At 42.9% G+C, this 27,240-nt stretch overlaps 1 protein-coding gene across 2 annotated transcripts in view; it reads left to right on the forward strand.

The window, feature by feature from the left end:
* Positions 1-27,240, forward strand: part of ZMIZ1 (zinc finger MIZ-type containing 1) — a 556,702-nt gene that overhangs the window by 318,334 nt on the left and 211,128 nt on the right. For both annotated transcript variants that reach the window (XM_084845236.1, XM_084845235.1), the window contains one exon: positions 10,079-10,192. In XM_084845236.1, the coding sequence (XP_084701362.1) occupies positions 10,079-10,192 (114 nt within the window). The remainder of the gene's footprint in view (positions 1-10,078; positions 10,193-27,240) is intronic.

Below are 27,240 nucleotides of genomic sequence, written 5' to 3' on the forward strand. Positions count from 1 at the left end.
CAAATGTGGAACACTCAACAATGGCCACAAGACTGGAAAAGGTCCGTTTACATTCCAATTCCAAAGAAGGGCAATGCCAAAGAGTGTTCAAACTACCGTACAATTGCGCTCATTTCACATGCCAGCAAGGTTATGCTCCAAATCCTACAAGCTAGGCTTCAGCAGTATGTGAACCGAGAACTACCGTAAGTACAAGTGGGGTTTCGAAGAGGCAGAGGAACTAGAGATCAAATTGCCAACATTCACTGGATCATGGAGAAAGCAAGAGAATTCCAGAAAAACGTCTATTTCTGCTTCATTGACTACGCTAAAGCCTTTGATTGTGTGGATCACAACAAACTGTGGCAAATTCTGAAAGAGATGGGAGTCCCAGACCACCTTACCTGTCTCCTGAGAAACCTGTACGAGGGTCAAGAAGCAACAGTCAGAACTGGACATGGAACAAGCGATTAGTTCAAAATTGGGAAAGGAGTATGACAAGGCTGTATATTGTCACCCTCCTTATTTATTTATTTTATTTATTTATTGCATTTATACCCCGCCTTTCTCCCTCTCGCAAGGAACTCAAGGCGGCTTACATTATCCTCCTCCTCACCGTTGTATCCTCACAACAACAACCCTGTGAGGTAGGTTGGGCTGAGAGTCTGTGACTGGCCCAAAGTCACCCAGTGAGCTTCCATGGCCAAGTGGGGACTAGAACCCGGATCTCCCGGCTCCCAGTCCGTCACTCTCACCACTACACTACACTGGCTCTCTTATTTAACTTATATGCAGAGTACATCATGAGAAACGCCAGGTTGGATGAACACAGGTCGGAATTAAGATTGCCGAGAGAATTATCAACAACCTCAGATACAGAGATGATTCCACCCTAATGGCAGAAAGCGAAGAGGATCTAAAGAGCCTGTTGTTGAGGGTGAAAGTGGAGAGTGCAAAAGCTGGTTTGAAACTCAACATTAAAAAAACGAAGATCATGGCATCTGGCCCCATTGCTTCCTGGCATATAGAAGGGGAAGAAATGGAAGCAGTGACAGATTTTACTTTCTTGGGCTCCAAGATCACGGCAGATGGTGACTGTAGCCATGAAATTAAAAGACGCTTGCTCCTTGGGAGGAAAGCTATGGCAAACCTAGACAGCATAGTAAGAAGCAGAGACATCACCTTGCCGACAAAGGTGCGTATAATCAAAGCTATGGTTTTCCCAGTAGCAACGTATGGCTGTGAGAGCTGGACTGTAAGGAAGGCTGAGCGCCGAAGAATCGATGCTTTCGAACTGTGGTGCTGGAGAAGACTCTTACGAGTCCGCTGGAGTGCAAGGAGGTCAAATCAGTCCATCCTAAAGGAAATCAACCCTGAGTGCTCATTGGAAGGACAGATAGTGAAGCTGAAGCTCAAATATTTTGGCCACCTAATGCGAAGAGAAAACTCCCTGGAAGAGACCCTGATGCTGGGAAAGATTGAAGGCAAAAGGAGAAGGGGACGGCAGAGGATGAGATGGCTAGATAGCATCACCGCTGCAATGAATATGAACTTGAGCACACTCTGGGAGAGAGCACAGGACAGGAAGGCCTAGCGCGCTATGGTCCATGGGGTCACGAAGAGTTGGACACGACTGAATGACTGAACAACAACAAAGGTTGAGAAAGTTGTTGGAAACAGTGTTGTCCAGACCTTTCTGAATCCAGTTTCCCTTGTCTCTGGACTGCTTCCTTGACTGATTCCTGGTGTGAGTGATCTCTGACCCACTTTCTGCCTCCTCCTTGTCTGCTGTGTTGCCTTGGGACCCTGTTGTCTGTTACCTGGACTGACACCCCCCCCCCCACCTGGCTTTTGTCTGCTGTGTTGCCTTTGCCTTGGAACCTTGTTGCCTGTGACCTAGACTGTGACAGATTTAGTTCCAATTTATTAGCCCACATCCAGTCTATTACCATATCCAGGAAACAGTTCAGGAACTTGACAGCCTACCTGGAATGAGATGGAAAGGAGAGATAGAGTTGGGTACCATCTGGATATTGGTGACACCAACCCCCGCCCCTTAATATAGATGTTAAATAGCATGAGGGACAAGACAGAACCCTGAAGGACACCATAGATCAGTGGGCAAGGCATTGAATGGGATTCTCCAGCAACAGCTTCTGAAACTAACTCACAGGAAGGAGCCATCGGAAGAAGCTAACTCACAGGAAGAAGCCTCACGGATTATAAGCCATGGTAGTCTGTGCTGCCAAGTCTCATCCCTCAGAATTGGCCCAGAAGAAGGTCCAGCACAACCAACAGGGATGTACTCCCCCTGTTCAATTCCTGGTGACCAAGGACACCTTGGTCCGCAAACCAGGCCTAAAGCCAGATTGAAATGGATCTAGATCAGCTGTTCCAAACTAGTTTCAGGTGGGGGACCAAATTGCCCCCCACTGGGTCCTCTGCAGGCCAGAGGCCATCACTGACCGTCCCCCACCCATTTTGCCTTTCTTGTTGCTGAGAGAGGCATGGAGCACAGAGAAAGGGACTTGGCTGGGGCTGAATCCCAGGCTTTGCATAGCACACACCTTTCCCATGGGGGTGGTACGTGGAAAGATGCAGCTGGCACTGAGAAGAGTGGCTGCTCCTCCCGTGCTGGGCATGTGCCTGGCTTCATGCAGTGCATGCTGCCCCACGGGGGCACTGCAGTAAAGGACTCAGCCTGTGCTGGAAAGGATTGGAGATAACAGTGGGATTCTTCCAGGGGGAATACCCTACATACTTGAAGACCTCAAGGAGGTTCTGCATCTCTAATCTAGATAAGCTGCAAAGCCACCACACACTTGGAAAAGGATGGCAGAAACACACTCCCAGGGGAAAAAAAGGCAAATGCACCCCCAGATCCAGGGGGAAACAACAAATGTGCCCATGGGGCCAAAAAGTTTGCCTACCCCTTCCTTAAATAGGGTGGGATCAAATTACTTGAAGGACAGCCTTCATACATTTCAGCTTAGCTGCACTTTAAGAACAGGAACAGAGGCCCTTCTCACTTGCCTATCTTTGGGAACAGTTAGGTGGGCAAGTACATGAGACAGGGCCTTTTCCATGGTGGCCCCACACCTCTGGAATGGGTTGCCATCAAGGGTCCATTAGGCCATTGCAGGCTTTTCAAGTAGCCCTGAAAAGCTACTTGTTTACTCTGGCCTTCCCCTGATTGTATGTCTTGTTGTTTTTTAGATGGTTGTTTTTATGAAATTGTATTGGTCTATTTTGTTGTTGTAAGCTGCCTTGGGAGGGCTCCTGCCTAGAAATATTTTAAATAAATAAGTAAAAATAAACTCCCAAATCACCCTTTTTTCATTCCTTCTTTTTCTTCTATAGCGTGTCCCATTTTCTAAATAGCTTCTGAGGTGGCAGACAGGGCCTGATCTTTATTTTTAATTTTTGTTTAGACCCTCACAGTTTTAGACCCTTTAAATTTCAGGAAAACATCCTCATTGCTCAGTCAGACCTTCTTACTTACAAAACCTTGAAACCAGACACCCACCCACAACACCAGAGTAACATGTGTAAGATGGAAGCACATGTTTAAGACCAATCACACAGGCCCTTCCAACCTGGTCATTATTCAGCATTATTGGCCCACCCATGTGGTTCTGGGTTTCCAAGTATTGCCATGCAGCCTGGAAAGAAGACATGGAAATTGGTATCCCTGCCACTGCAGCAGTGTATGAAGGGGCCCCAGGCAACCTTTGATTGACGTAAATGCACTCATTCAGCACCCACATCATTAGTTGTGTTGCTGTTTAGCAGTTCAATTAAAGTAAGAAGCAGAGCAGATGTAACTGGGCAAAACAAACAGGCAGCTTGAGTCAGCCTTCATAATTTGGCATGGCATCCCATAAATAAATGCAGTAACTTGTTTAGCATAGATAAGTAGTTTGCTACTCAAACAGGTCATATTTACATGACATTCCTTTTGAGGAGCAGTTAAGATGTGGTAAATTAGCTCGATGTCTTCCGAGTCTGACACATTTCAAAGAAAAGAAAAAGAAAGCCCCACCCTGAAATATGCATTATCCTAAATTAAGATTTTGCACTTATTTTCTTAGCAGCAAATCAAACTAAACAGAGAGCCTGTGGTGAGATTATTATTTTTCCATATGGTTGCACTCATTCCTGTGTGCCTTTGTGCCTTGATGAGATAACTTGAACCTCAAGTGCTCTTCATTGTGATCTCTTATTGCTCTTGTGCAGAATCTAAAACGTGTTGGCATGTGATATCATCTGTGTTGTCTTCTCTACTTAGAGAAGTGTCTCTTGCCACACATTTCAAACTGCATTCTAGAATTTAATTAGGTTCTCCACCTACCTCTGAGATGCCCTTCAGATTTCAGTCAACAAAAGTGTATGTTTTATCAGTTCTCAGAACTCAGTGCATAGGTACTTGATGTCACTTGAAGCATATTTCTGTAGAGTTTTTTTTTCCAAAAAATCCAGCAACATGAGCCCAATCTCTGTGCTCCGCAGACCACCAGATCTTCTGCCTATCAGTTATGCCTCCTCAACTCCATTCTATCTTGGAATGTGAGCTCATCTGAGGCCACTGAGCTTGCCTGATTTCTTTGGCTCTAGACTCCCAGCAGCCCCTGTTGGAATACTCAACAACTCTGGCATAGTTAAAGCTTTTTGTCTCTGTCCTTTGCTGAGTTTTTTCTGTTTCTTTGTCTTGCTCTGTCTCATGTCTTCCTGAATCCTGTCTTGTCTGTTCTGGCTGTTTGTCCTTGGCTTTCTTCTGATACATCCAAGCCATCTTCATCCCTGCTTTCCCCCTGTCCCTGCCTATCAGCATTGCAGATTTGGACATGCCATGCTGAAGCTTGAGTTTCAAAGATTCCAACTTTAGGGTGTGTTTGTGTGTGTGTGTGTGTGTGTGTGAGAGAGAGAGAGAGAGAGAGAGTATTAGTGCTTTCCCACAACAGTCTAGCAAGGGAATAATCAGCCCTTTGACTGATTTTTAAAAATACACAAAAATAGCACTGGGATGGATGAGATGAGTTTTGGTGCTGGTCTCATATGACAAGCAGTAGCTAGTAGGCATCCTTGATGCATGGACATTCAGTAATGTGAGTTTTCAGAAAATGTTGAATATGAAAGTTTTGTGCTGCCCTAAATTTATGTAGATCTGATTTAGCATGTTTGATATTTTGTAAACAACACTAGAAATAGTAGTTGAACTGAAATATTTGATTAGGAAAAAAAATAAAGTGTATTTCATGTGGTTGAAATGTGATGTTCAAACAAATTCAGGGATTCACTTGGAAATTATGTTTCCTGTAAATATTTTAAGACATGACAGCTCAATTTTAAGAAGAAGAAATTGACATTGAAAATTGTTAACACATTAATGTTAGCATGCCTGCAGGTCTGTGTGCATAAATATATGCACTTCCTTGGGATAGTCACATGAAAATAAAGTTAATGGCAACTTTGATTTTACGTTTGGATCTATTTCAGTTGTCTGGTCTGACCTGTATTGTAGTCATTCATTATTCTATTAATTGCATGAAATAATGCATTTTTAGAAGCACACATTTTCCATAGAAACATATAACAGTGGAAGATTTTCTGTGGGAAATTTCCTACCTGACAATTGGAGGTGAAGACCCAGGGGAAAAAATGGGTTTTATCTGGTTTTTCCCGGAAGCATCCCCCCACACCCCACCTCAAACTGGGAAAAAATGATGTTTATTTTTTTTAGAATTATGAATAAAATGTTTTAGACAAGGTGTTCATATATTGCTACACAAACTTTCCTCTCCCAAAATGATTTCTAAAAATATGTAATAGGAAGCTTTTTATGTAAGACTATCTGTACGCTGAAAATGACGACTCTCAAAGCCTAGAGATGCTAGATTCTGTAGAGCTAAGCATCTTGTAGCTCCATTTATAACAAAAATTAAAAACATGTACAAGTTAATTCAGTTATTAAGAGAGCAATCCTACGGTCCCTGGGACACTCTCCCAGGGACCATAGGGTTGTTTGGAAAAAACCTTCCGAGGTCGGAAAGAACTACGTCTGCTGTCCTCCCAGGTCAGAACAGTGGCCTTGGAGGGGGAGGAAAGGGGGCATTCTGGTGGGTGGAGAGGGGAGGAAACTGGAAAGACCAGGATACGAGATATCCTGAGGCTCCTCTAGCCTCCTTCCCTCCCCCTCCAAAGTGCCTAGACAGGCTGAAAAGCTCATCTAGCAAAAACTGCCAAAGATGTCAGATGGAGAGGCAAAGATCGCCTCCACCTCTCCTCCTCCCTTGCCGGCTTCAGCCCAGCAGGGCCTAGGAATCTTGGAAGCTCCCGAGTTTGGAGGTTTCCGAGCAGTGAGGACACAATCAATAGGACTGCGCCCTAAACTACTTATTGTCTGAACAAACTATACTTTTAAACTGAATACACCAAACATGATAATTTTATGAGCAAACCAAGTTATGCACAATACATTTCATGTTCCTAAAATTTCAATTTTTTCGTGGAAAAACACAGAAAAAAACAGTCTTTCCCTAGGTTTCAAAATTTCCAGAAATTTTACATCTCTATCCACATCGTTGCTCGCATTTCACCTAGCACTTTTACACATTGGATTGTGCATGGAGGAGGGGAAGGTACTGTTTTAGCTACTCAGTATATGGATTTGAATGCTGGGAGCCATGATGCACACCCCTAACACAAACTCATCAACAGTGAAGGTGCTTGACTGAGTAGTATTGTCTGGGACATATTACTCAGGAAATTACTAAGCACTTTGTATTTTCTACACAAAAAGCCCCGCATGGTCTAAACAAGCTTCAATACTAAGTAGGTACTACAAAGACAGCTTTTAAAATTGCACTGGAATTGGAATTAGTGACAGTCTGTATTAAGTATTTACTGTGGGACAGCACTGAGTTTAATCAACAGCTCACTTTTTAATATCTATACCAAAACATCTGGGTACTCGCACCTCTGGGCTCTGTTTACATAGCTAAATTGCACTGCTTTGAAGAGAAGCAAATGTTTCTGCAAAAATGTAATACTAATATATGAAATAATAGCATTTAAATAGATTACAAATGTTCAAAGAACTTCACATATGTTGGGGCTGTTCACACAACATGACAGCCTACCATGGGTTATTTAACCCACGGTGAGGTTGCAGTACATGTCGCCGCCATTTTGAATATGCAACCTCCTGCCTGGGGGTTGTCATGTTGTGTGAACGTGGTGGTCGTAGGTTATGCGAGGTTTATTTAACCTTTGCATAACCCATGCTTGCCAGGTTCGCACGACATGATAACCCCTGAGTGGGGTTTGAATATACAACTTGGGTGCCCATGGGTGCTGCGACTTGTCATGAGTTAAATAATGCACAAAGAGCCACGGTGTGTCATTTGAATCCCACCTCCATCTCAGTAATCTTTACAATATGCCTGTAAGGTCTGTCAATACTGTTCTCATGTTTCAGATGGGGGGCTGAGAAAACAGTGGCTTGCCTAAAGGAACCTAGTAAGTTTGTGACTGAGGTTAGAGTTCAGCTATGGACTTTTGGCTCCTATGCTTTCTTGGTAAGATATGGAAGTATTAATATTCTTGGTACAGAATTTGGAGAAAATATGGTTATTTCCATATTTACCATATTACAGTAGATTTTCCATTCTTGGGACATCTAAATGGCTACTGGTTGTGATGATGATGTGTCTTTCATGTAGCAAATTTAGTGCATATCTACACTAGATATTTATTTGTTTGATAAATTTCCATAGACTTTCCACAGAGAGTGTTGGGAACGGATGTTTCATTAGAGAGCTAAGAATTCTCTGCTAAGAAATCCCTATCTACCTCCTCATAGAACTGCTGTTCCCTGGTTTCCTTTCAGTGTAGCCATATGCAGGCATTTGCCTGCACAAACATAGTGCTAAAGTGTGTGTGGGGATGGACGGACAGGAAGCTCATGTAAACCCCCAACACCCTCAGGCACCTGGCTGCCATTGAGACCTTTGCTTGTTGAGCATGAAGGCCTGAACAGGGCTTTGTAAGCACGTTCAGCTGAATACACAACACTTGCGTGATCGGGAACCCTGCTTTACTGCGGCAGTTGGGGGCCCGGGGATGTTTGGGGTGGGGCTTACATGCACACCCATGTCCTTCTCCCTACTTTAGGTCTGTGCATGTACAGGTGAATGCCTATATAGACCTTGTGTAGTGTAGATATACCCTTATGGATGGTGCTATATCCCTGTGTAGCAGTAAGTATTATTATATTTGCATTAAATGTGTGAGCCCCAAAGGTGTATATAGAACTTCAGCTACTGAGGTGAATACTGAGTCCTTGTAGAAAATGCTAAGATAGGAAAATAGATGGAATAAAAACATCCATCACAGTGGTCTTCACGCAAGGGGTTGAAAAGCGATTATGTAGGGCAAAATCCTTTCCATCCTCTACTTTTCTTGATCATTTTCATGGTAACAGTACTTTGATGTAAAAAGGCAGAAATTGAACTCTGTAGAACATGGCTGTGATTGGGTCAATCCCACAGAGAATGAGGTAGTAAAGAATACATTCACTCAGCAGGTCTCCATCATGAATAAAGCCACGTCTTCCTCAAAGTCGTAATAGGAGATACGTTCTTCTTCCTGCAAGGAAGGAGCAAGGAGATTCTTCTTCTGTAATCTTCAGTATGTTCCCTTATGGCAGCATCATTTACATCTTTAAATGCAACAATTTCCTTCTATTATTGTTTTATGAACCCTTCTATTTACTTTTCCCACTTGGTTTATTTATAATTTATTTATTACAGTCCTGTCCTTGCTCAGGGCAACCTATCTGGGGTATCTTCCCTCATTTTACCTCCACAGCTACCCTTCCAGATAGATTAGCCTGGGGCATAATGACCCAAGGTTCACCCAGTAAATTCCCCAGGAATTTAGACCCAGAGGTCACTGGTTGAGTTCCCACCATGCTGGCTAAGAAACACACAGGCTATTGATAAGCAGTGTGATTGGTACTGAGGGCCATGATGGATATGTGCCATGAGAGAGAAGCTGTATGCCCTGCCCGTGGGCTGCTAAGGTTTGGAGGTGCCGAGATAATGATAAGCCAGACCTAGGTTTGCTTACAAGGAGCCTTTATTGAGTATGTACAGCATACAGTCATACCCAATGGTTGGATCAGATAGCTTCTCTGAACCCAGAGCCATGGGGTAAAATGGGTTTTATACCATACATGTCAGCAGTGAGGCAGCATGACAGAAGCGAGCATTAATTAGCGTTCATCTGCAACTTTCCCAGCATAGACTAACAGTACTTGTTCAGAAGGAAAACAATCAGAACTTTCCCAGCACATACACCTGCAGCTTTAAGGCAAACAAGCTTCACTTCTCTGGCACATCCTAGGCCCTGATATGATACTAGCCTTCGTTAGCATGGAATGTGCTAAGGCCGCACTATCGACCTTTGACTCATCTCACATGCTCAGAGGCCCACGAGCAAGGAAATTGCACCAATAATGAACCTAAGCAAAGCATTATGAATCTCTAGGCCCCTCTAAAACTACAGGTGACTTGGTTACACTCCTGGGGCCATTACATTAGCACACAACCAATCTGTATACTGCCATTGCATGCATTTAACATAATTTGCATATAATTGTCATGACCCAGATGGAAGGGGAGTAATAGCAACTGAACATGAACTTACTCTATAACTTTATATATAAGCACAGAGGTAATTAGGGTTAGAAAACATAAATTGGGTTTCTTGATTCCTTGTCCCTGAGAAAGGAAGGATTGTAGTGAGAATCCACTTGCCACACAAACATTGTAATTTTCAGAACTTCGAGGCTAAGTGAATATTAGTAATACTGTTTGGGTCCAGTTGCCAAAGCAAAATTCAGCCAGGTCAAATAGCTACAGTTGAACAGTTCGCTACCAATATTGGTTACAGCTTTTGGTACACATCAGCGAGAGAGAAATCTAGATATTGTGTATAACCTAGGCCAGCTGTACCTATAAAATACCTAATATAAAACACATTTAGCCAGAGAGCATGTATTTACTTAATTATGTTTAATTTCCTCTCTCTTTCTCAGCACTTACAGAATCCTGCCAACTTCCACAATGCAGCTACAGAACTCTTGGACTGGTGTGGTGATCCAAGAGCGTTCCAGAGGCCCTTTGAACAGAGTCTGATGGGCTGTTTGACGGTATGTCAACTCCTGTGCAGCAGTAAAATATTTTAATTGACATTTTAAATTGCTGTATGTAGCCTGTGGGTGCCCAAGGGTGTCTGGGTTTGGGGGAAGGGGCAGAGGATGGGGGTTGTTGGGCTATATGCAGCACATTGTTACCCTCTTATTTCTCTTCCTTTATCTCTCCACCCTTTCTCTCACAGAGTACTTGAGTATTCTCTTCCAGTGTGTGTGGGGTGAGACATCATTAGAGGACAGAAGATGCTGGCTTTCAGGGGTGTGGGTATCCCACCTTCAGACACTTAGCCTGAAAAGAAGGGTTTTCTACAAATCTTACAAATAAGTTACTAGCCCATGAAAAAGCATAGTAGCCCGTTTGCTTATATTTACCTGTGTTAGTCATGTAGCCTAAATGAAAAAAAAAAGAAGCAACTTCTGTAAAGTTGTTGTGCCTGGTCGCCTGGAAACAGTTCTTACTTGCCTCGGTTGCTATTTACAAACTAGTCTTAGACCTACATACCTTAGATACTTAGCTCTAAATTAGAGGTAGGCAACCTGGTGCCCTTCAGATATTTTGGAGTACAGTTCCCATAATCCCTTACGATTGGCCATGTTGGCAGGGGCTCATGGGAGTTGTAGCCGAAAATACCTAGAGGGTACCAGGTTGGTTACCCCTCCTTTAAATGGAAATGGTACCTTCTTACCGATGCCCCATCAAGATCTGCAAGAGTACTTTTTTTAACAGTGTCTTGTCTGTTCCCATCTTTGCATGGCACAGGTGTTTTTGATGGTGGTTCTGTAGTTAGGAAACATATTTCCTCTGGGGATTTTCCAGAACCTGAATGGCTGCTGAGAGCCGTGCTAACCCATTTAGTCTGGAATTGCTTTTGGTGGCAAAGATCAAAGCAAGTAGTTTTTTAGAAAAATAATGAAACATAGCATTTATATAGTAAAAGGGAAAGGAAGCCATGTTGGTCCATAAGAAAAGAAGGCAATCTCTTTACTAAGGCCAATCCAAAGTGGAGAACTTTGAAAGCTTGTCCACTATTTTCTGACATTTTGGTTGGTCTTAACAAAGGTATTGCCTGACTTTGGATTTTGGCATTTAAATAGCGTATTTCAAATGTTTGCATTGCTTCATGTAGATTCATTCAGTAATCTTTACAATCTGGTAAGGTAAATCAATATTATTTATTACACTGATAGCCTGCTCACCCTCAGAGAGCTCCCAGCTTACATAAGGGATCCCAGGAGGTCTTCCATCCAGACAGCTTACATAATTTCTGCATCCCTATGTTATAGTTCTCATAACAAATTGTGGCAAGTTGTGGCAAGTTCTTGGTGGTATGGGGATACCAAGTCATCTTGTCTGCCTCCTGAGGAATCTGTATAACGACCAAGTAGCAACAGTAAGAACAGACCATGGAACAACGGACTGGTTTAAGATTGGGAAAGGACTACGGCAGGGTTGTATACTCTCACCCTACCTATTCAACCTGTACACAGAACACATCATGCGACGTGCTGGGCTTGATGAAGCCAAGGCTGGAGTGAAAATCACTGGAAGAAACATTAACAATCTCAGATATACAGATGATACCACTTTGATGGCTGAAAGCGAGGAGGAGCTGAGGAACCTCATGACGAAGGTGAAAGAAGAAAGTGCACAAGCTGGGTTGCAGTTCAACCTCAAAAAAACCAAGATTATGGCAACCAGCTTGATGGATAACTGGCAAATAGAGGGACAAAACGTGGAGGCAGTGACAGACTTTGTCTTTCTAGGTGCAAAGATTACTGCAGACGCTGACTGCAGCCAGGAAATCAGAAGACGTTTACTTCTTGGGAGGAGAGCAATGACAAATCTTGATAAAATAGTGAAGAGCAGAGACATCACACTGACAACAAAGGTCCGCATAGTTCAAGCAATGGTATTCCCCGTAGTAACCTATGGCTGCGAGAGCTGGACCATAAGGAAGGCTGAGCGAAGGAAGATAGATGCTTTTGAACTGTGGTGCTGGAGGAAAATTCTGAGAGTGCCTTGGACTGCAAGAAGATCAAACCAGTCCATACTCCAGGAAATAAAGCCAGACTGCTCACTTGAAGGAATGATATTAAAGGCAAAACTGAAGTACTTTGGCCACATCATGAGAAGACAGGATACCCTGGAGAAGATGCTGATGCTAGGGAAAGTGGAAGGCAAAAGGAAGAGAGGCCAGCCAAGAGCAAGATGGATGGATGATATTCTGGAGGTGATGGACTCGACCGTGGGGGAGCTGGGGGTGGCGACGGCCGACAGGAAGCCCTGGCGTGGGCTGGTCTATGAAGTCACGAAGTGTCGGAAGTGACTGACCGAATAAACAACAAATGTTATAGTTCAGTCTGGGGATAGTGGATTGCCCAAGGCTACACAGTACATTTGTGGCAGAGGAGAGATCGGCCTGATTTTTTTAACCCATGGTTTATTGCCCTATGCAGAGTTTGCCTGACAGATGGTAAAAGAAACTGTGTTTTGTTTTCTCAATCACTGGGTTGTTTCCCTCCTTTGCCTGCTCCCTCCCTGTATCCCAAATGCCTTTGTGGCGCAGCAGATTGTCTGGTTGTTGTTTGCTACTGCTTTTGCTTACTGCCTCCATAGCCTGGTGAACAACCAGTGCAGGTGAACAACCATGGTCCTGGGTTCACATATAATGACAAACCAAGGGTTAAACAACATAGAATTCACAACACAACAGCAAACTATGTATTCTCTTTCTGGGTTGTTCATGTTTAACAAACCATGGTTTCTTAGCACAGCTCAGTTCGCACATCATGACAACCCAGAATTCAGCAACCCAAACTATGGGTTAGCGTTATGTGCAAACCTGGTCACGCAAACTAGGGACTTTGTGATTTGTAGTTCATTCCCTTAGCCACTACCCTGCAGCAGCTCTGAAAACAAGATTCTAGTCAGTGCAAATCCTGGGGTAATCTGATTGTTCTGGAAGACATCCAAAACAGTCACATAACAAAAAATTGGTATGGGGTGAGTGCCAGTTACATATGGCTACAGTCACAGGGAGGCTATACTGAATTGAGCTAAATAAGGACTTTTTGGATAACTGTGTTTTAGACGAAGGCAGTGGGGATTTTTTCTAACTCAGATTTCAGTATCAATCTCTTAATTGTATTCAATGACATACTAAGTAGGTAGAGGAATAAGAGTTGTTACTGTAGCTGTTACCATTTTCATGAATACGTAATTTAAATTTAGCTTAGTAAAAGTGGAGAGGGAAAATGACTCCCATTGGTTGTCAGGATTATGACTTCACTACTCTGTTCTCCCATCTACTGGTGAGAACATGTGAAGCTTCACACAAATGTATTCAATAAGATGGGGTGAGTTGCTGCGTATAATGGCTAAGAATGTGTGTTGTGAACCAGGAAGTCCCCCATTCAAATCCACTTCAGCCACAGACTCGCTTAGCAAGCCACTAGTCCAGCCTTCCTCAACTTGGACACGCTGGCTAGAATTATGGGAGTTGCAGTCCAACATATCTGGAGCGCACCAGGTTGGGGAAAGCGGCACTGTTCTCTCAGCTTCATGCCCCTATAGTATAGGAACCCCGAAATAGCATGAAGACACATGACACATCTCTACTGCTGAAGCTAAATCTGTTCTGACCCTTTAAGCTTGTTGTTGCCAAATCACTACAATCCAGTGTTCTCAGGGTTTTTCTCCCACGCTTTTCAGATAGGCATTGTTAGCACCAGCCAGTTCAGTATGGAAGGACAGAGCGTTAAGGCCTTTGCCTACTGTGCCTTTAATTAAAAATTACATTCTTGCAGTTTTCACCCCTGTTATTGCTTCCGGTTGAGCACAACTGGGGGATTGCACCATAATAATTCAGCTTCTGTTCCCTCCAGGAGATGCAGGCAGGGATGGGGGTTTAATTACTGGGGAGTTGCATTATTTGTTTCTTTTATAGTAAAATAGTGCTGTTTTGCTATATAAGAAAGAAAAGAAACCATATTGAAAGGAAACTAGTAATTTAAACCTCCCACCCTCCCCTGACTCCCGTGGGGAACAGAACCTGAATAATTGAGGGGAAATTCATCCCTAATCCCCCAACTACTCTGAACAGGAAGCAATAAAATGAGCAGAACTTGCATGAAGGAAGCGTAATCACATTGCAGAGAACCTTTGCTGAATGGGACTAAACATTAGGGAAAATAAGGGCCACGGGGAGGAGTATTTCTGGATAAAATAGTGCTAAATTAAGTGCTCTGTGAAAACTCTGTTTTAATCACACTTCCAGTTAATTGTGGAAAAGCAATGTCACAGCGACACTGAAGGAATCTATTATGGAAACAATCCTGATCCTCAATGCTTACCCACGTCTATGACTGGCTGTTGAGATTTAATACTGTTTTTAGTCATAAAATTGATTACGGATGCAATCCTATACACACTTACTTGGGACTAAGCCCCATGGAACTCAGTGGGTCTTACTTTTGAATAGACATGCATCTGATCGTGCTGTCATTGAAACACGTTCGCTTTGTAACAAAATGTAATATGGAAAGCGACCATAAGACACATTAACTTTTTTTTTTTTTAATTACTGGACATCTGCCTGTGAATGTGGAGGCAGGGATATCCTGGAAAACTCTGGTCCTAAGGAACAAGAGTTCATATCCAAGACCTTTCTTTCGAAACATCATTTAAAATGGAATGTATACAACGTAACTCCCTTTTCTGCCTGAGAGGCACCCCTATTAGATCCTTAACACTCAAGTCCACTTTTTTTCTACTTTAGTTTACAGAATTATTCTTTCTCCAATTCATTTCCTTAATGAAAAGTTCCTGCTCTGTAACTAGTTCATCATTAACAATTGTGTATATTGCCAGAAGAAAAAAGGAAACTACCATCCAGTTTGCACAGTTTCATTTGCAAATATTCCTTCTGCTACTGTTAAGTTGTTCTAGTTTAGAGCTGTTGTTTCTAGCTTTACTGTGTTTAACATTTGTTTTTATATGTATTTACTTTAATTGCCTGCTGCTTTGAGTGCAGATATTGTAGAAAAGTGAGATATAAATAAATATGTGGATAAGTTCAAGTGCACGCAGATGCCTAAACAGAGAACAAGCTGAGTTAGCAGCCAATTGTAAGTGAGAAGCTAACAAAATGGAATGGGAAGAAATGCATTCCAGTACCAGCAGGGGGGGTATGCCCTTGCCTCTTTCTAGCAGTGAAGCCATTTCCTGAGAAGCACAGTATAATTCAAAGCAAATTTTGTAAGGAACAATTATGGAGCTCTTGATTGGCAGGAGAGTTGGGTTAAGAGAGACATTATGTTAGCATTATGGTGGTGCAATAAGGGAAGCAGAGCAAGCTATAGCAAGTTATCCTTTTGTAGTGTTCAGTCAGAAAATAGGCATGTTTGCAAGTTGCAGGGAGGGGGAATATTGTTCTTCAGCAATGAGGGAAAAATGGGCTGATTGCTTGATGTGGTTTCCTGCTGTCAGAACTCAGGGTTGCATCAGACCATGTCTGCCATCTTTATTTGCAGCCTAATGTTTTCTTATGTCAGGTTCAGCACTAGAGGGAAGTCTTGAACTCCGAGCTGTCTGGGAGCTGGGTTGAAACCCATCTGTCACAGCTACTGCTTGTTTTTGTTGGGTTTACTGAATCTCTTCGGCCCAAGAGTTTTTTTTTAATGCAGCTATTCTCCTTGTGTTCCTCTTTCTCCCTACTCATGATTTTTCTTGTTTCTTCCTTTTTTGTTGTTCAGTCGTTCAGTCATGTCCGATGCCTTGTCTGTGTAACAAGCCACTTACAGCTTGAAGGCTCTGTTCCTTCTTCCTGTTGTTGCCTGTTCTCACTCCTCCTTGGCACCCTGAGAGGCTCTCCTCACTTTCCCTGATCTTGCCAGCCCCACCGCCTTCTTCTCTGTCACACTCACTTGCCTTCACTATCTTCTTGACTTGGCCTCTCAACCTGTGATCATTTCATCCACTTGATCCAGATACTGTAGCTCCATTTGCTGTAGGCCCTAGTTAGAAGGAAAGGTAAAGCATAAAAAGAGGAGGTGAGGCATGTGTACAGGAAAAAACAATGGAGAAAAGAAATTGGAGAAATCCCAGGTGCCTGTAGAAAAAGGTTTATCGTAGTTCTTTTATACTGGCCTGATGCGTTTCGGTAATATTGTGTCAGGGGTGTTTCTGAGCACAGGGAGTGGGATAGCAGTTCAGATTCTGAAGGAGAACCATCAGACATGGGGGAGGTATTTTCCCAGGCTAGTCCAGATATGAGTAGGCCTGCTTCTCAGGTTACAAACGTACAGATGGCTGAGCTTGAGGGTCCCTCCTCACCCCCACCCCATGAGAGGCAGCAAACAGGAGGTTGACCTAATAGATGCCAGGCGCAGATGCAGAGCAAAGACAGAGAAGGCAGGGGAGGAACTTAGATGGTCTACCCGATTGGCCTTGTGTGAGAAGCTGCTCTTAGAGGCCTCACGAGAAGAGAAGGACCTCCCCCCCTTAAGTTAGGCTAGCGAGACCGCCTCCCTCTTCAAATGGTGGGCAACTCTCGTAAATTCCATTTGGATCCCCTGAAGGCACTCCTTGTAGACGGAGAGTTTCTCTGGGAGAGTTTCTCTGAGAATTTGCATCTGTATGACCCTGTGAAGTAATGGATTAAAAGCTGTAGACTGAAGCCGCTCATCTGTGTATGTTTGGGCATTGAAGTGAAGTGGGGGCTACGGGAATCGTGACATATTGATTTCCTTCTTCAGGGTCTATAATAAAAATATATACATACATCATTTCATATTACTCCAGAACATATAAAAACATCTCAAAAAGGAAAAGGAAAGGTTCCTCCTGTGGAAGCACTGGGTCACTACTGACTCCTAGAGGGACGCCGCGTGCGCTGGCGTTTTCATGGCAGACTATAGCGGGGTGGTTTGCCATTGCCTTCCCCAGTCGTGACTACCTTTCCCCCAGCAAGCTGGGGACTCAGCTTCCGCTGGGATCGAACTCAGGTCAATTTCACAACCAATTTTGACCTATATACAATTAATACTTCTCACATTCATATAAAAAACAAGAAACCATTACTTTTACACTTATTAAAACCAACAAGGCAAAAAATGAGAACAACAAAGTTCAAAGATTTGTTATTGTCTGTATATATATAAAAAAATCTTCAATTGAGAACATCAGGTTTACTGTAACCACAATCATTATCATGTTAAAAAAGAAAATATCAATACTGATTTATAATATTGTATGTTTATTATACTGTATACTGTGTGGTTTCTAATACTGTAATGGACACCGTTACAGAGAGCACGTGATTCTCTTGTGAAAACAGCTTCACTGGCTGTTTACCCGTCTGTTTCTGGGCACAATTCAGAGTGCTGGTTATGACCTATAAAGCCCTATCTGGCTTGGGACTGGGCTACCTGAAGGACCACCTTCTCCCATATGCACCTGACTGCATTTTAAGATCTTTGAGGGAGGCCTTTCTCTTGGTCCCATTGCCATCAGGAATGCATTTGGTGGGGACGTGAGAGAGGGTCTTCTTCATGGCTGCTCCCAGGCTCTGGAGCTCCCTTCCAAGGGACAGTAGATTGGCCCTGTTTTAGTTTTCCTTCCTCTGGCAGGCAAAAGTGTTTTTATTCAGGCACGCCTTTGGCATATAAGATGGTCTTCTGCTGAAAAGGTTTTTTAATTGGCCAGTGCTGGTTATCTGTTATGGTGTTTTTAATTGTGTTTAGTGTATTTGTTACGTTAACTTAATTAAGATTTTGTTTTCAATTCCAGATTTTCCTGTTAGCTGCCTTGAGCACCTCTTTTTTGGCAGAAAGGCAGGATATAAATTGAACATAAATGAATAATTCAGTGGCAGGCCACATGCCACTGTGGAAGGTCCCACGTTCAACCCCTGGTATCTTAGGTAGGACTCCTGGCTGAAACCCTGGAGAGCAAGTGCCAGTCAGTGCAGACAGTACTGAGATAGATGGATCGTGGTTGGAAGCTAAGGAAGTTAAACTTTATTCATCTCCATTAAAGAGTGGTTTGATTTTTTTCCCCAAACAAAAGTTTTTACAAAGATTACAAGTATTGAATCATACAAAGAATTAGCAAATGATAAATTATTCATATTCTATTTTACAAGTAAAAAACCCCTACCTGCTTGTCAGATATAAAGTGCAGTCTATACAGCCTCATAATACCCCTAATAAATAATGTGGATTGACACTTTCTTGCACATTATGACTGTCTGCCCTCCCTCACTCTGATCAAATTCGTAATTTTTACCATAGACACTATATCCCATGTTTTGATCATCCATTCATCCAAGGTTGGGGATTGTGCTTTTTTCCAATTACAGGACATGGTTAACCGAGCTGCTGATAGTAAATATTGAACTATTTCCATATCATCAGCTCAGACCAGATCTTTAACATAACCAAATAATAATACTAGTGGCTGTTGCGGTAATCTATAACCCGTGATCAAATCAAGTTCTCTTATTATTTCTTGACAGAACGTCTGAATTTTAAGGCAAGACCAAAAAATATGAAATAGGTGTTCTGGCTGTTACATCTCCAGAAAAGATTATTTACAGTTCTGTAAATAAGATTAAGACATGCTGGAGTTAAGTACCATCTAAGTAATAGAAGCTTTCCTTAAGGCTGATGCTAGTTATATAACATATGACATTTCGCCACAACCATTTCCAATATCAACTGGAATATCAATACCAATCTCTCTGTTCCATCTTGCTTGTTAAGTGTTTACAGAGGTATCCATATTCATAATCAGTTTATAGATACTACTTAATACATGTTTAAGATTATTTTCTAACATTAATTTTTCAACCTCTGTAACCTCTCTTATTGGAGAGTGGTGTGATTTTTGTGGTCTAAACCAATTTTGATCAAACTTAGCCATGCTGTTCTCCCTTTCATTCCTAGGTGCCTTAATGAAAAGCTGTTCTCCTGGGCTCCCAACACTATAATGTTGGGAGAAGGCTCATCGTGGATGTGCAAATTAGTTAATTGTCGTTTAATATGCAAATAAACTCACAGGTAGTAGCTCTGATGAATCAATGGGTTCATATTACAGAACAAATGGGTTCCAAAATGTAGTAACCACTGCAAAAAGGAGAGAGCATAAAATGTATTAAATTTATTTTTATTTTATTTATTTATTTATTCATTCATTTCATTTCTATACCGCCCAATAGCCAAAGCTCTCTGGGCGGTTCACAAAAATTAAAACCAAACGGCACACAATAAAACAATTTAAAATATATTTCAAGGGCTCCAAGAAAATGACTAAAGGAGAAGCAAGCAAACAATAGTTCACAAAAGTGCAGGTGCTTTCATGGCCCATTCTGATACTAATTTATGGACTGAGATCTGCTGCGCCATGCGTCTTCCCCGCATTGCATTTATAGCATCAGATGTTCCAGGTCACATGGGAGGAATCCCTGACACAGCTATTCCCACAATAGCGTTCTCTCCTGGAAGTTGGGCCCATGCTTGCATGGGAAGTAGCTATGTCATTGGCACCTTCCTTTAACCTGGAGCGTCTGCAGTTTCCGGAGAGTCATGGGTGAACCATAGCAGTGGTTCACATGCTGCTAAGATAATGTTGGAAGGAGCCCTATAGCAGGAGCAGGGAGAGAAACACGGTTGATTTGGAGATCTTAAACACAGGGGCGGGGGCGCAGACCAGCCCATAAGTGGGAGATACGCACAAAAACTGGGGGTAAGGCCATTGGAGACAAGTTCGTGCCTCCCTTGACAACCACTGATGCCTTCACAGGGGAAGGCCTGACTCACATTGCGCAGTTCCTTCAGTATGCTATAGGATAATGAGATGGTGACTAGCATAAATGGATAGAGGCAGAATGTTGAGCAGTATGGACTACTAGTTAGATCCAGCAGAGCAGTTTTAATTTGTGTGATGAGTGCTTTGAATTGACTGCTACAAACAGAAGACTGCTGCATGGGACAGCTATGTTGTTCTGTGTATTGAGTTGGGGCTGAAAATAGATTCTAGATTTTGACTGCTGTGTGGTTTAACTGGAAGCCTGAATGCCCTGTAATTTACCACACAAACTGAAATCAATTACAATAATGTTCTTGGTTTTAGTAGTTAAATTAACCCTCCTTTGCTGATTCCTTGCCAGCCTCCAGCCCTAGATAAGTTACCACAATTGCAGGTCAAGGTTCAGCCATTTGGATTCCAACAATTCAACATGGGAGTGTTGGTTTCCTAATTTAGAAAATATCTGTTCAGATTTTCTTGATTTGTTCGGGGCTTCTATCATTTCAGAGAAGTTGGAGATGTTTTAGAAAATCCTCTTGTCAGAGGAACAAAGCAGTTTCATCATGCAAACGTGTTTCTTCTGTCCTTCTTCATGAGGAGGCCTCTCCACTTTAGTCCCCACACAATTTCAGGCTTTGAAACATTGATAATGGGATGGTCAAAACAGTGGCTTAAATAAGGTCAGAGAGGCATGATGGGCTTTCTTCTTTACTGTGGTGCAGTGCATGTAGTTCAAGAAGAAACTGTGCCTGCTACTTTAAGATTATATTTGCACACTAATGTGGCATTCTTCTCAGAAACCTTTAACCATCTAATGAACCTGAAAGAGATCTGTCAGTTGCTTGTTCCAGCAATTCTCCCTGACTGAAGGGATGGTATCTCAATTGTGTTGCTAGCTTAGATCAGTAGTTTTCAAACTTCTGCCTTCAGGGAACAGTCTTCCCGTATGCTCCTCTGCCAAAGCACTGGTGCACTTCCATTGTAGAATGCATGCAGATTGCAGAGGAAACCAGGACATGCTCTGTTGTACACATTGAGTTCATGCACTAGCCAGACCTGTTAATCCTCCCTCTGCATATATTGAGAGGGCAACCTAAAACACCCCCAATACATTTAAAAGAGAAATCAGCAGTGATGGGTAAGCGGTCTTTCAGGAAAACTTGTCTGACTTTACAAACTTTCTCCTTGGCTTCTGAGGAACCCCAGGGGTCCCCAAAACATAGCTTGAAAACCATTGGCCATGCCGCTATGGCTGGGTTGGGGTTCAGCACTATGGCAAACTAGGGACAAATCCATTTAGCAAAGTCAGCAAGCAAAAGGTCAAAGCATAGTTTTATCAGTCCAGCAAAAGGGCAGTCCAAAAGCAGAGTCTTATGAGGAGTTGGCAGCACCAAAGATCATTCCAATGAATAGCAAGGTCAAGAAAGCAAGGCTTGAAGGTACTGGAAGCTGGGATAAAGGTGTTTTTCCAGTTGCTAGCAGCTCTCAACTAAAAGTTTATGAGCTGGAGCTTCCAGAGCCCCACCAAGAACTCAGCTGCAGTAATCAGAGGCTTCTAGAAGATGTTCTCCTCATGAGAAGGGCCCTACTCATGAGGAGTCCTTTACTCTAAAGTAGCATGGTTGCTGCAGTACTTGAGGTGATGCTTTGCCTCTGAGTGGTGGCCTGTGCCCCTACCTTCTGGAGCCCACACGTTCTAGGGCTGGGCAGATGTTTGGCCTCCTCCTCTGATCTCATGGGGGAGGACAGGCCTTGAAGTCCTGTTTGGGGGTTCCTCAGGGTCCACCACTGTTGAAAGGCCTGGTGTAGCTTCAGCAACAATGCAAGAGGTGCCTGGGCTTTCAGTAGGGTCAGGAGGTCCCACAAGTTCTTTAGTCTCTGTAATGACATGGTCTTCATCCGAAGAGTGATCCGGGCCTGGGTCTGGGTCAGGCATGACATTGGCTTAGATCAGCCTTACCAACCTGGTGGCCCCTAGAAGTGTTGGACTACAACTCCTAGTGTCTGCAGCCAGCATGATCATGGCATAATGAAGCAAGGGTACTATATTTCCCTGAATGCAGTTTAGGCTAAATATCACTTCTTCTATTAGTAAACGTAGGGTGCAATCCACCAGTCAGCTGTCAATGAAATGAACAGGATCCACACAAGAGTTCTACTGGGCTCTTGTGTTTCTCCTGTCTATCTCAGTGAGACCTACACAGGAAAACTTCCCAGTAGATTATCACTCTGGGATCAGACCTATCTGAATCCCTCTCTTCCCTGCCACATTTATGGCACCCAAAATCCACCATCTGAGGCCTCATGGGAATGGGTCACCTCTGCCTGAATTTAGGTCCAACACAAATTAAACCATACTCTTTTCATTCTGGTTTGCTTGTAGTGTATGCATGTTATGACCTTTTGTACACTGTGACATCATAGTGCTCTGTAAAGAAAGGTGTTGGGCTGGCAGGCCTGACAGCCTGGCCCAGTCCTGACAAACATGACAGTTACCCATGTCCTGGTAACATCTAGGATTATCTACTACAACCCATTGCAAAGGGTTGCCTTTGAAGACTGTTTGGAAACTACAGTTGGTTCCAAATACAGCTGCTAAGTTTATAACTGTGACTGTTTGTTTTGAACCCATTACTGCAACGCTTAAAGAAATTCACCAGCTGTTTCAAAGTACAATTTAAAGTGCTGGTGCTTACCTTTAAAGTCCTGTAGAGGGTGGGATTCAGGTCCCTGAAATAATGCTTATTCTTATATCAATCTGCCAATGTTTTGAGGTTATTTTTGAAGGCTGTCCCCCAGGTGCCCTGGCTACGTGAGGTAAGACCAGTGGTGACTGGAGAGAAGGCTGCCTTGGTTGTGGCATTCCATTTGTACAATTCTCTCCCCAAAGAAGTTTGCCTGGTGCCAATATTACTATATTTTCGGTGCTAGTCGCACACACACATACACACAAATAAATATTCCCATGGGTTTTAATGTATTGTTATTTTAACATGTCCCCTTCATGGATCACTGCCTTGTTGTGGCGAAGGGGCTTGCGTAACTCAGTGAAGCCATAAGCTATGCCGTGCAGGGCCACCCAAGACGGACAGGTCATGGTGGAGAGTTCTGACAAAATGTGGTCCACTGGAGAAGGAAATGGCAACCCACTCCAGTATTCTTGCCAAGAAAACCCCATGGAACGTATGACAAGGCTAAAAGAGATGATGCCGGAAGATGAGCCCCTCAGATCGGACGATGTCCAATATACTACTGGGAAAGAGCAGAGGGAATTTCCAAGTAGCGCCAGAAAGAGTGAAGCGGCTGGGCCAAAGCCAAAAGGACACTCAGCTGTGGATGTGTCTGGTGGTGAAAAGAAAATCCGATGCTGTAAAGAACAATATTGTTTAGGAACCTGGAATGTAAGATCAGTGAATCAAGGTAAGCTGGAGGTGGTCAAACATGAGATGGCAAGAATGAACATTGACATCTTGGGAATCAGCGAACTAAAATGGACAAGCATGGGCGAATTTACTTCAGGTGATCATCATATCTACTACTGTGGGCAAGAATCCCTTAGAAGAAATGGAGTAGCACTCATAGTCAACAAAAGGGTGGGAAAAGCAGTCCTGGGGTACAATCTTAAAAATGATAGAATGATCTCAGTATGAATCCAAGGCAAACCATTCAATATCACAGTAATTCAAGTCTATGCCCCAACCACTGATGCCAAAGAAGCTGAGGTTGATTGGTTCTATGAAGACCTACAACACCTTGTGGAACTAACACCAAAAAAAGATGTCCTCTTCATCATAGGGGATTGGAATGCTAAAGTAGGAAGTCAAGAAATCACCGGGATAGTAGGCAAGCATGGCCTTGGTGTACAAAATGAAGCAGGACAAAGGCTAATAGAGTTTTGCCAAGAGAACACGCTGATCATAGCAAACACTCTTTTCCAACAGCACAAGAGGCGACTCTACACATGGACATCACCAGATGGTCAATATTGAAACCAGATTGGTTATGTCCTTTGCAGCCAAAGATGGAGAAGCTCTATACAGTCAGTCAAAACAAGACCCAGAGCTGACTGTGGCTCAGATCATGAGCTTCTTATTGCAAAATTTCGGCTTAAATTGAAGAACGTAGGAAAAACCACTAAACCATTCAGGTATGACCTAAATCATAATCCTTATGAATATACAGTGGAGGTGAGGAATAGATTTCAGGGATTAGACCTGATAGACAGAGTGCCTGAGGAACTATGGACGGAGGTCCATAACGTTGTTCAGGAGGCAGCAACTAAATTCATCCCAAAGAAAAAGAAATGCAAGAAAGCCAAGTGGCTGTCTGATGAGGCTTTACAAGTAGCTGAGGAAAGAAGGGAAATGAAGAGCAAGGGAGAAAGGGGAAGATCTCTCCAACTGAATGCAGAGTTCCAGAGAATAGCAAGGAGAGACAAGAAGGCCTTCTTAAATGAACAATGCAAAGAAATCGAGGAAAACAATAGAATGGGAAAGACTAGAGATCTTTTCAAGAAAATGGGAGATCTCAAGGGAACGTTTTGTGCAAAGACGGGCATGATAAAGGACAAAGAAGGCAGGGACCTAACAGAAGTAGATGAGATGAAGAAGAGGTGGAAAGAATACACAGAAGAACTATACAGGAAAGATCTGAATGTCCCTGATAGCCATGATAGTGCAGTCACTGAACTTGAGCCGGACATCCTCGAGAGTGAAGTCAAGTGGGCCTTAGGAAGCATTAGTAACAACAAAGCTAGCGGAGATGACAGTATTCCAGCTGAGCTATTTAAAATCCTAAAAGATGATGCTGTTAAAGTGCTGCACTCAATATGCCAACAAATTTGGAACACTCAACAGTGGCCACAAGACTGGAAAAGGTCAGTTTACATTCCAATTCCAAAGAAGGGCAATGCCAAAGAGTGTTCAAACTACCGCACAATTGCGCTCATTTCACATGCCAGCAAGGTTATGCTCCAAATCCTACAAGCTAGGCTTCAGCAGTATGTGAACTGAGAACTACCGGAAGTACAAGCTGGGTTTCGAAGAGGCAGAGGAACTAGAGATCAAATCGCCAATGTTCGCTGGATCATGGAGAAAGCAAGAGAATTCCAGAAAAACGTCTATTTCTGCTTCATTGACTACGCTAAAGCCTTTGATTGTGTGGATCACAACAAACTGTGGCAAATTCTTAAAGAGATGGGAGTACCAGACCACCTTACCTGTCTCCTGAGAAACCTGTACGAAGGTCAAGAAGCAACAGTAAGAACCAGACATGGAACAACCAATTAGTTCAAAATTGGGAAAAGAGTACAACAAGGCTGCATATTGTCGCCCTGCTTATTTAACTTATATGCAGAGTACATCATGAGAAACGCCAGGTTGGATGAATCACAGGTCGGAATTAAGATTGCCAGGAGAATTATCAACAACCTCAGATACGCAGATGATACCACCCTAATGGCAGAAAGCGAAGAGGATCTCAAGAGCCTCTTGTTGAGGGTGAAAGAGGAGAGTGCAAAAGCTGGTTTGAAACTCAACATTCAAAAAACGAAGATCATGGCATCTGACCCCATCACTTCCTGGCATATGGAAGGGGAAGAAATGGAAGCAGTGACAGATTTTATTTTCTTGGGCTCCAAGATCACCGCAGACGGTGACTGTAGCCATGAAATTAAAAGACGCTTGCTCCTTGGGAGGAAAGCTATGGCAAACCTAGACAGCGTAGTAAGAAGCAGAGACATCACCTTGCCGACAAAGGTCCGTCTAATCAAAGCTATGGTTTTCCCAGTAGTAATGTATGGCTGTGAGAGCTGGACTATAAGGAAGGCTGAGCGCCGAAGACTTGATGCTTTCGAACTGTGGTGCTGGAGAAGACTCTTACGAGTCCCCTGGACTGCAAGGAGGTCAAACCAGTCCATCCTAAAGGAAATCAACCCTGAGTGCTCATTGGAAGGACAGATACTGAAGCTGAAGCTCCAATATTTTGGCCACCTAATGCGAAGAGAAAACTCTCTGGAAAAGACCCTGATGCTGGGAAAGACTGAAGGCAAAAGGAGAAGGGGATGGCAGAGGATGAGATGGCTAGATAGCATCACTGATGCAATGAATATGGACTTGAGCACGCTTCGGGAGAGAACGCAGGACAGGAAGGCCTGGCATGCTATGGTACATGGGGTCACGAAGAGTCGGACATGACTGAACGACTGAACAACAACAATATTTTAACATGTAATTTTTATTATATGTTTATATTTTACCATGTTTTTGTAAACTGCCCTCGAAGCATTGCTGACGGGCAATATATATATATATTTAAAAATAGATACACTGAAGATGATGCCACAATGTTTTCATCCCTAAAATAAGCCCAAAGTAACAAGTTGACCACCATAGAATGGGAGCAGGTTCATGGTCTGGCCAATGTTTGTGCTTAAGTATTATTAAGTAAGATATTATTCCTCTGCATTTTGAAAACTCAGCTGCGACTGTTCTTAAACTTTTGGTGTGCCAGACTGAGCTTTATTCTTATCATGAAACATCGGAGGTTTTGCTAATTCCTCCAGAGCATCAATGTTGTGAAAAGGCAAGGGGAGGGGGAACAGAATGCAGTGACCTTAACTTCCGTCCTTTAACTCTTTGTCTTTGAAAAATATTCCTGAGTACATTTCTGCCAAAGCTTGCAATATAAACTAGGAAGGTTGAATGCAGCAATACTGTTGCAATGCTGATGGAAATTGACTAAGTTGGAGGCTAACTCACAGAACAGAAACTATTTTTGTCCTGGTTTTTCAGAAGATACCACAACAGGAATTTTCTTCTGAATGATTTCTTCGTTATAACTAAATTTAGATCTATTGGTTTCAATAGCAGAGGGTTTTTTTAAGTTGTAAAAATATTTACATCACATTATGTACATTTATAGATAGCCACTTGCCTGATCTCCTGTAGTGAATAAGAATTATCTCCTGGCAACCAGGCAGGGAAGCAGTCTTTACAAAAGTTGGCTCTTTTTAATTTTTGTTAGGCCACAAATGACCTAACAGAAACATGCATAAGCGGTGGGCTAGTAACTTCTTGTTGATTCATTGCAAGGTTGATTTTATAGGTTGGCTTTGTTCCTCTGATTTTGCTCTGCTGCTCACCTTAACTATGCCACTTTTGTACTGCAACGTGCTCTTTATCCTCTGGTTTGCATGTAGTGTATCTATGTTATGAATAATGTAGCTATTGCCATACTC

This window comes from Heloderma suspectum, chromosome 3 (assembly GCF_057233095.1).
Source record: "Heloderma suspectum isolate Gila_16-S chromosome 3, 16-S_ref, whole genome shotgun sequence".
NCBI lineage: Eukaryota > Metazoa > Chordata > Lepidosauria > Squamata > Helodermatidae > Heloderma > Heloderma suspectum.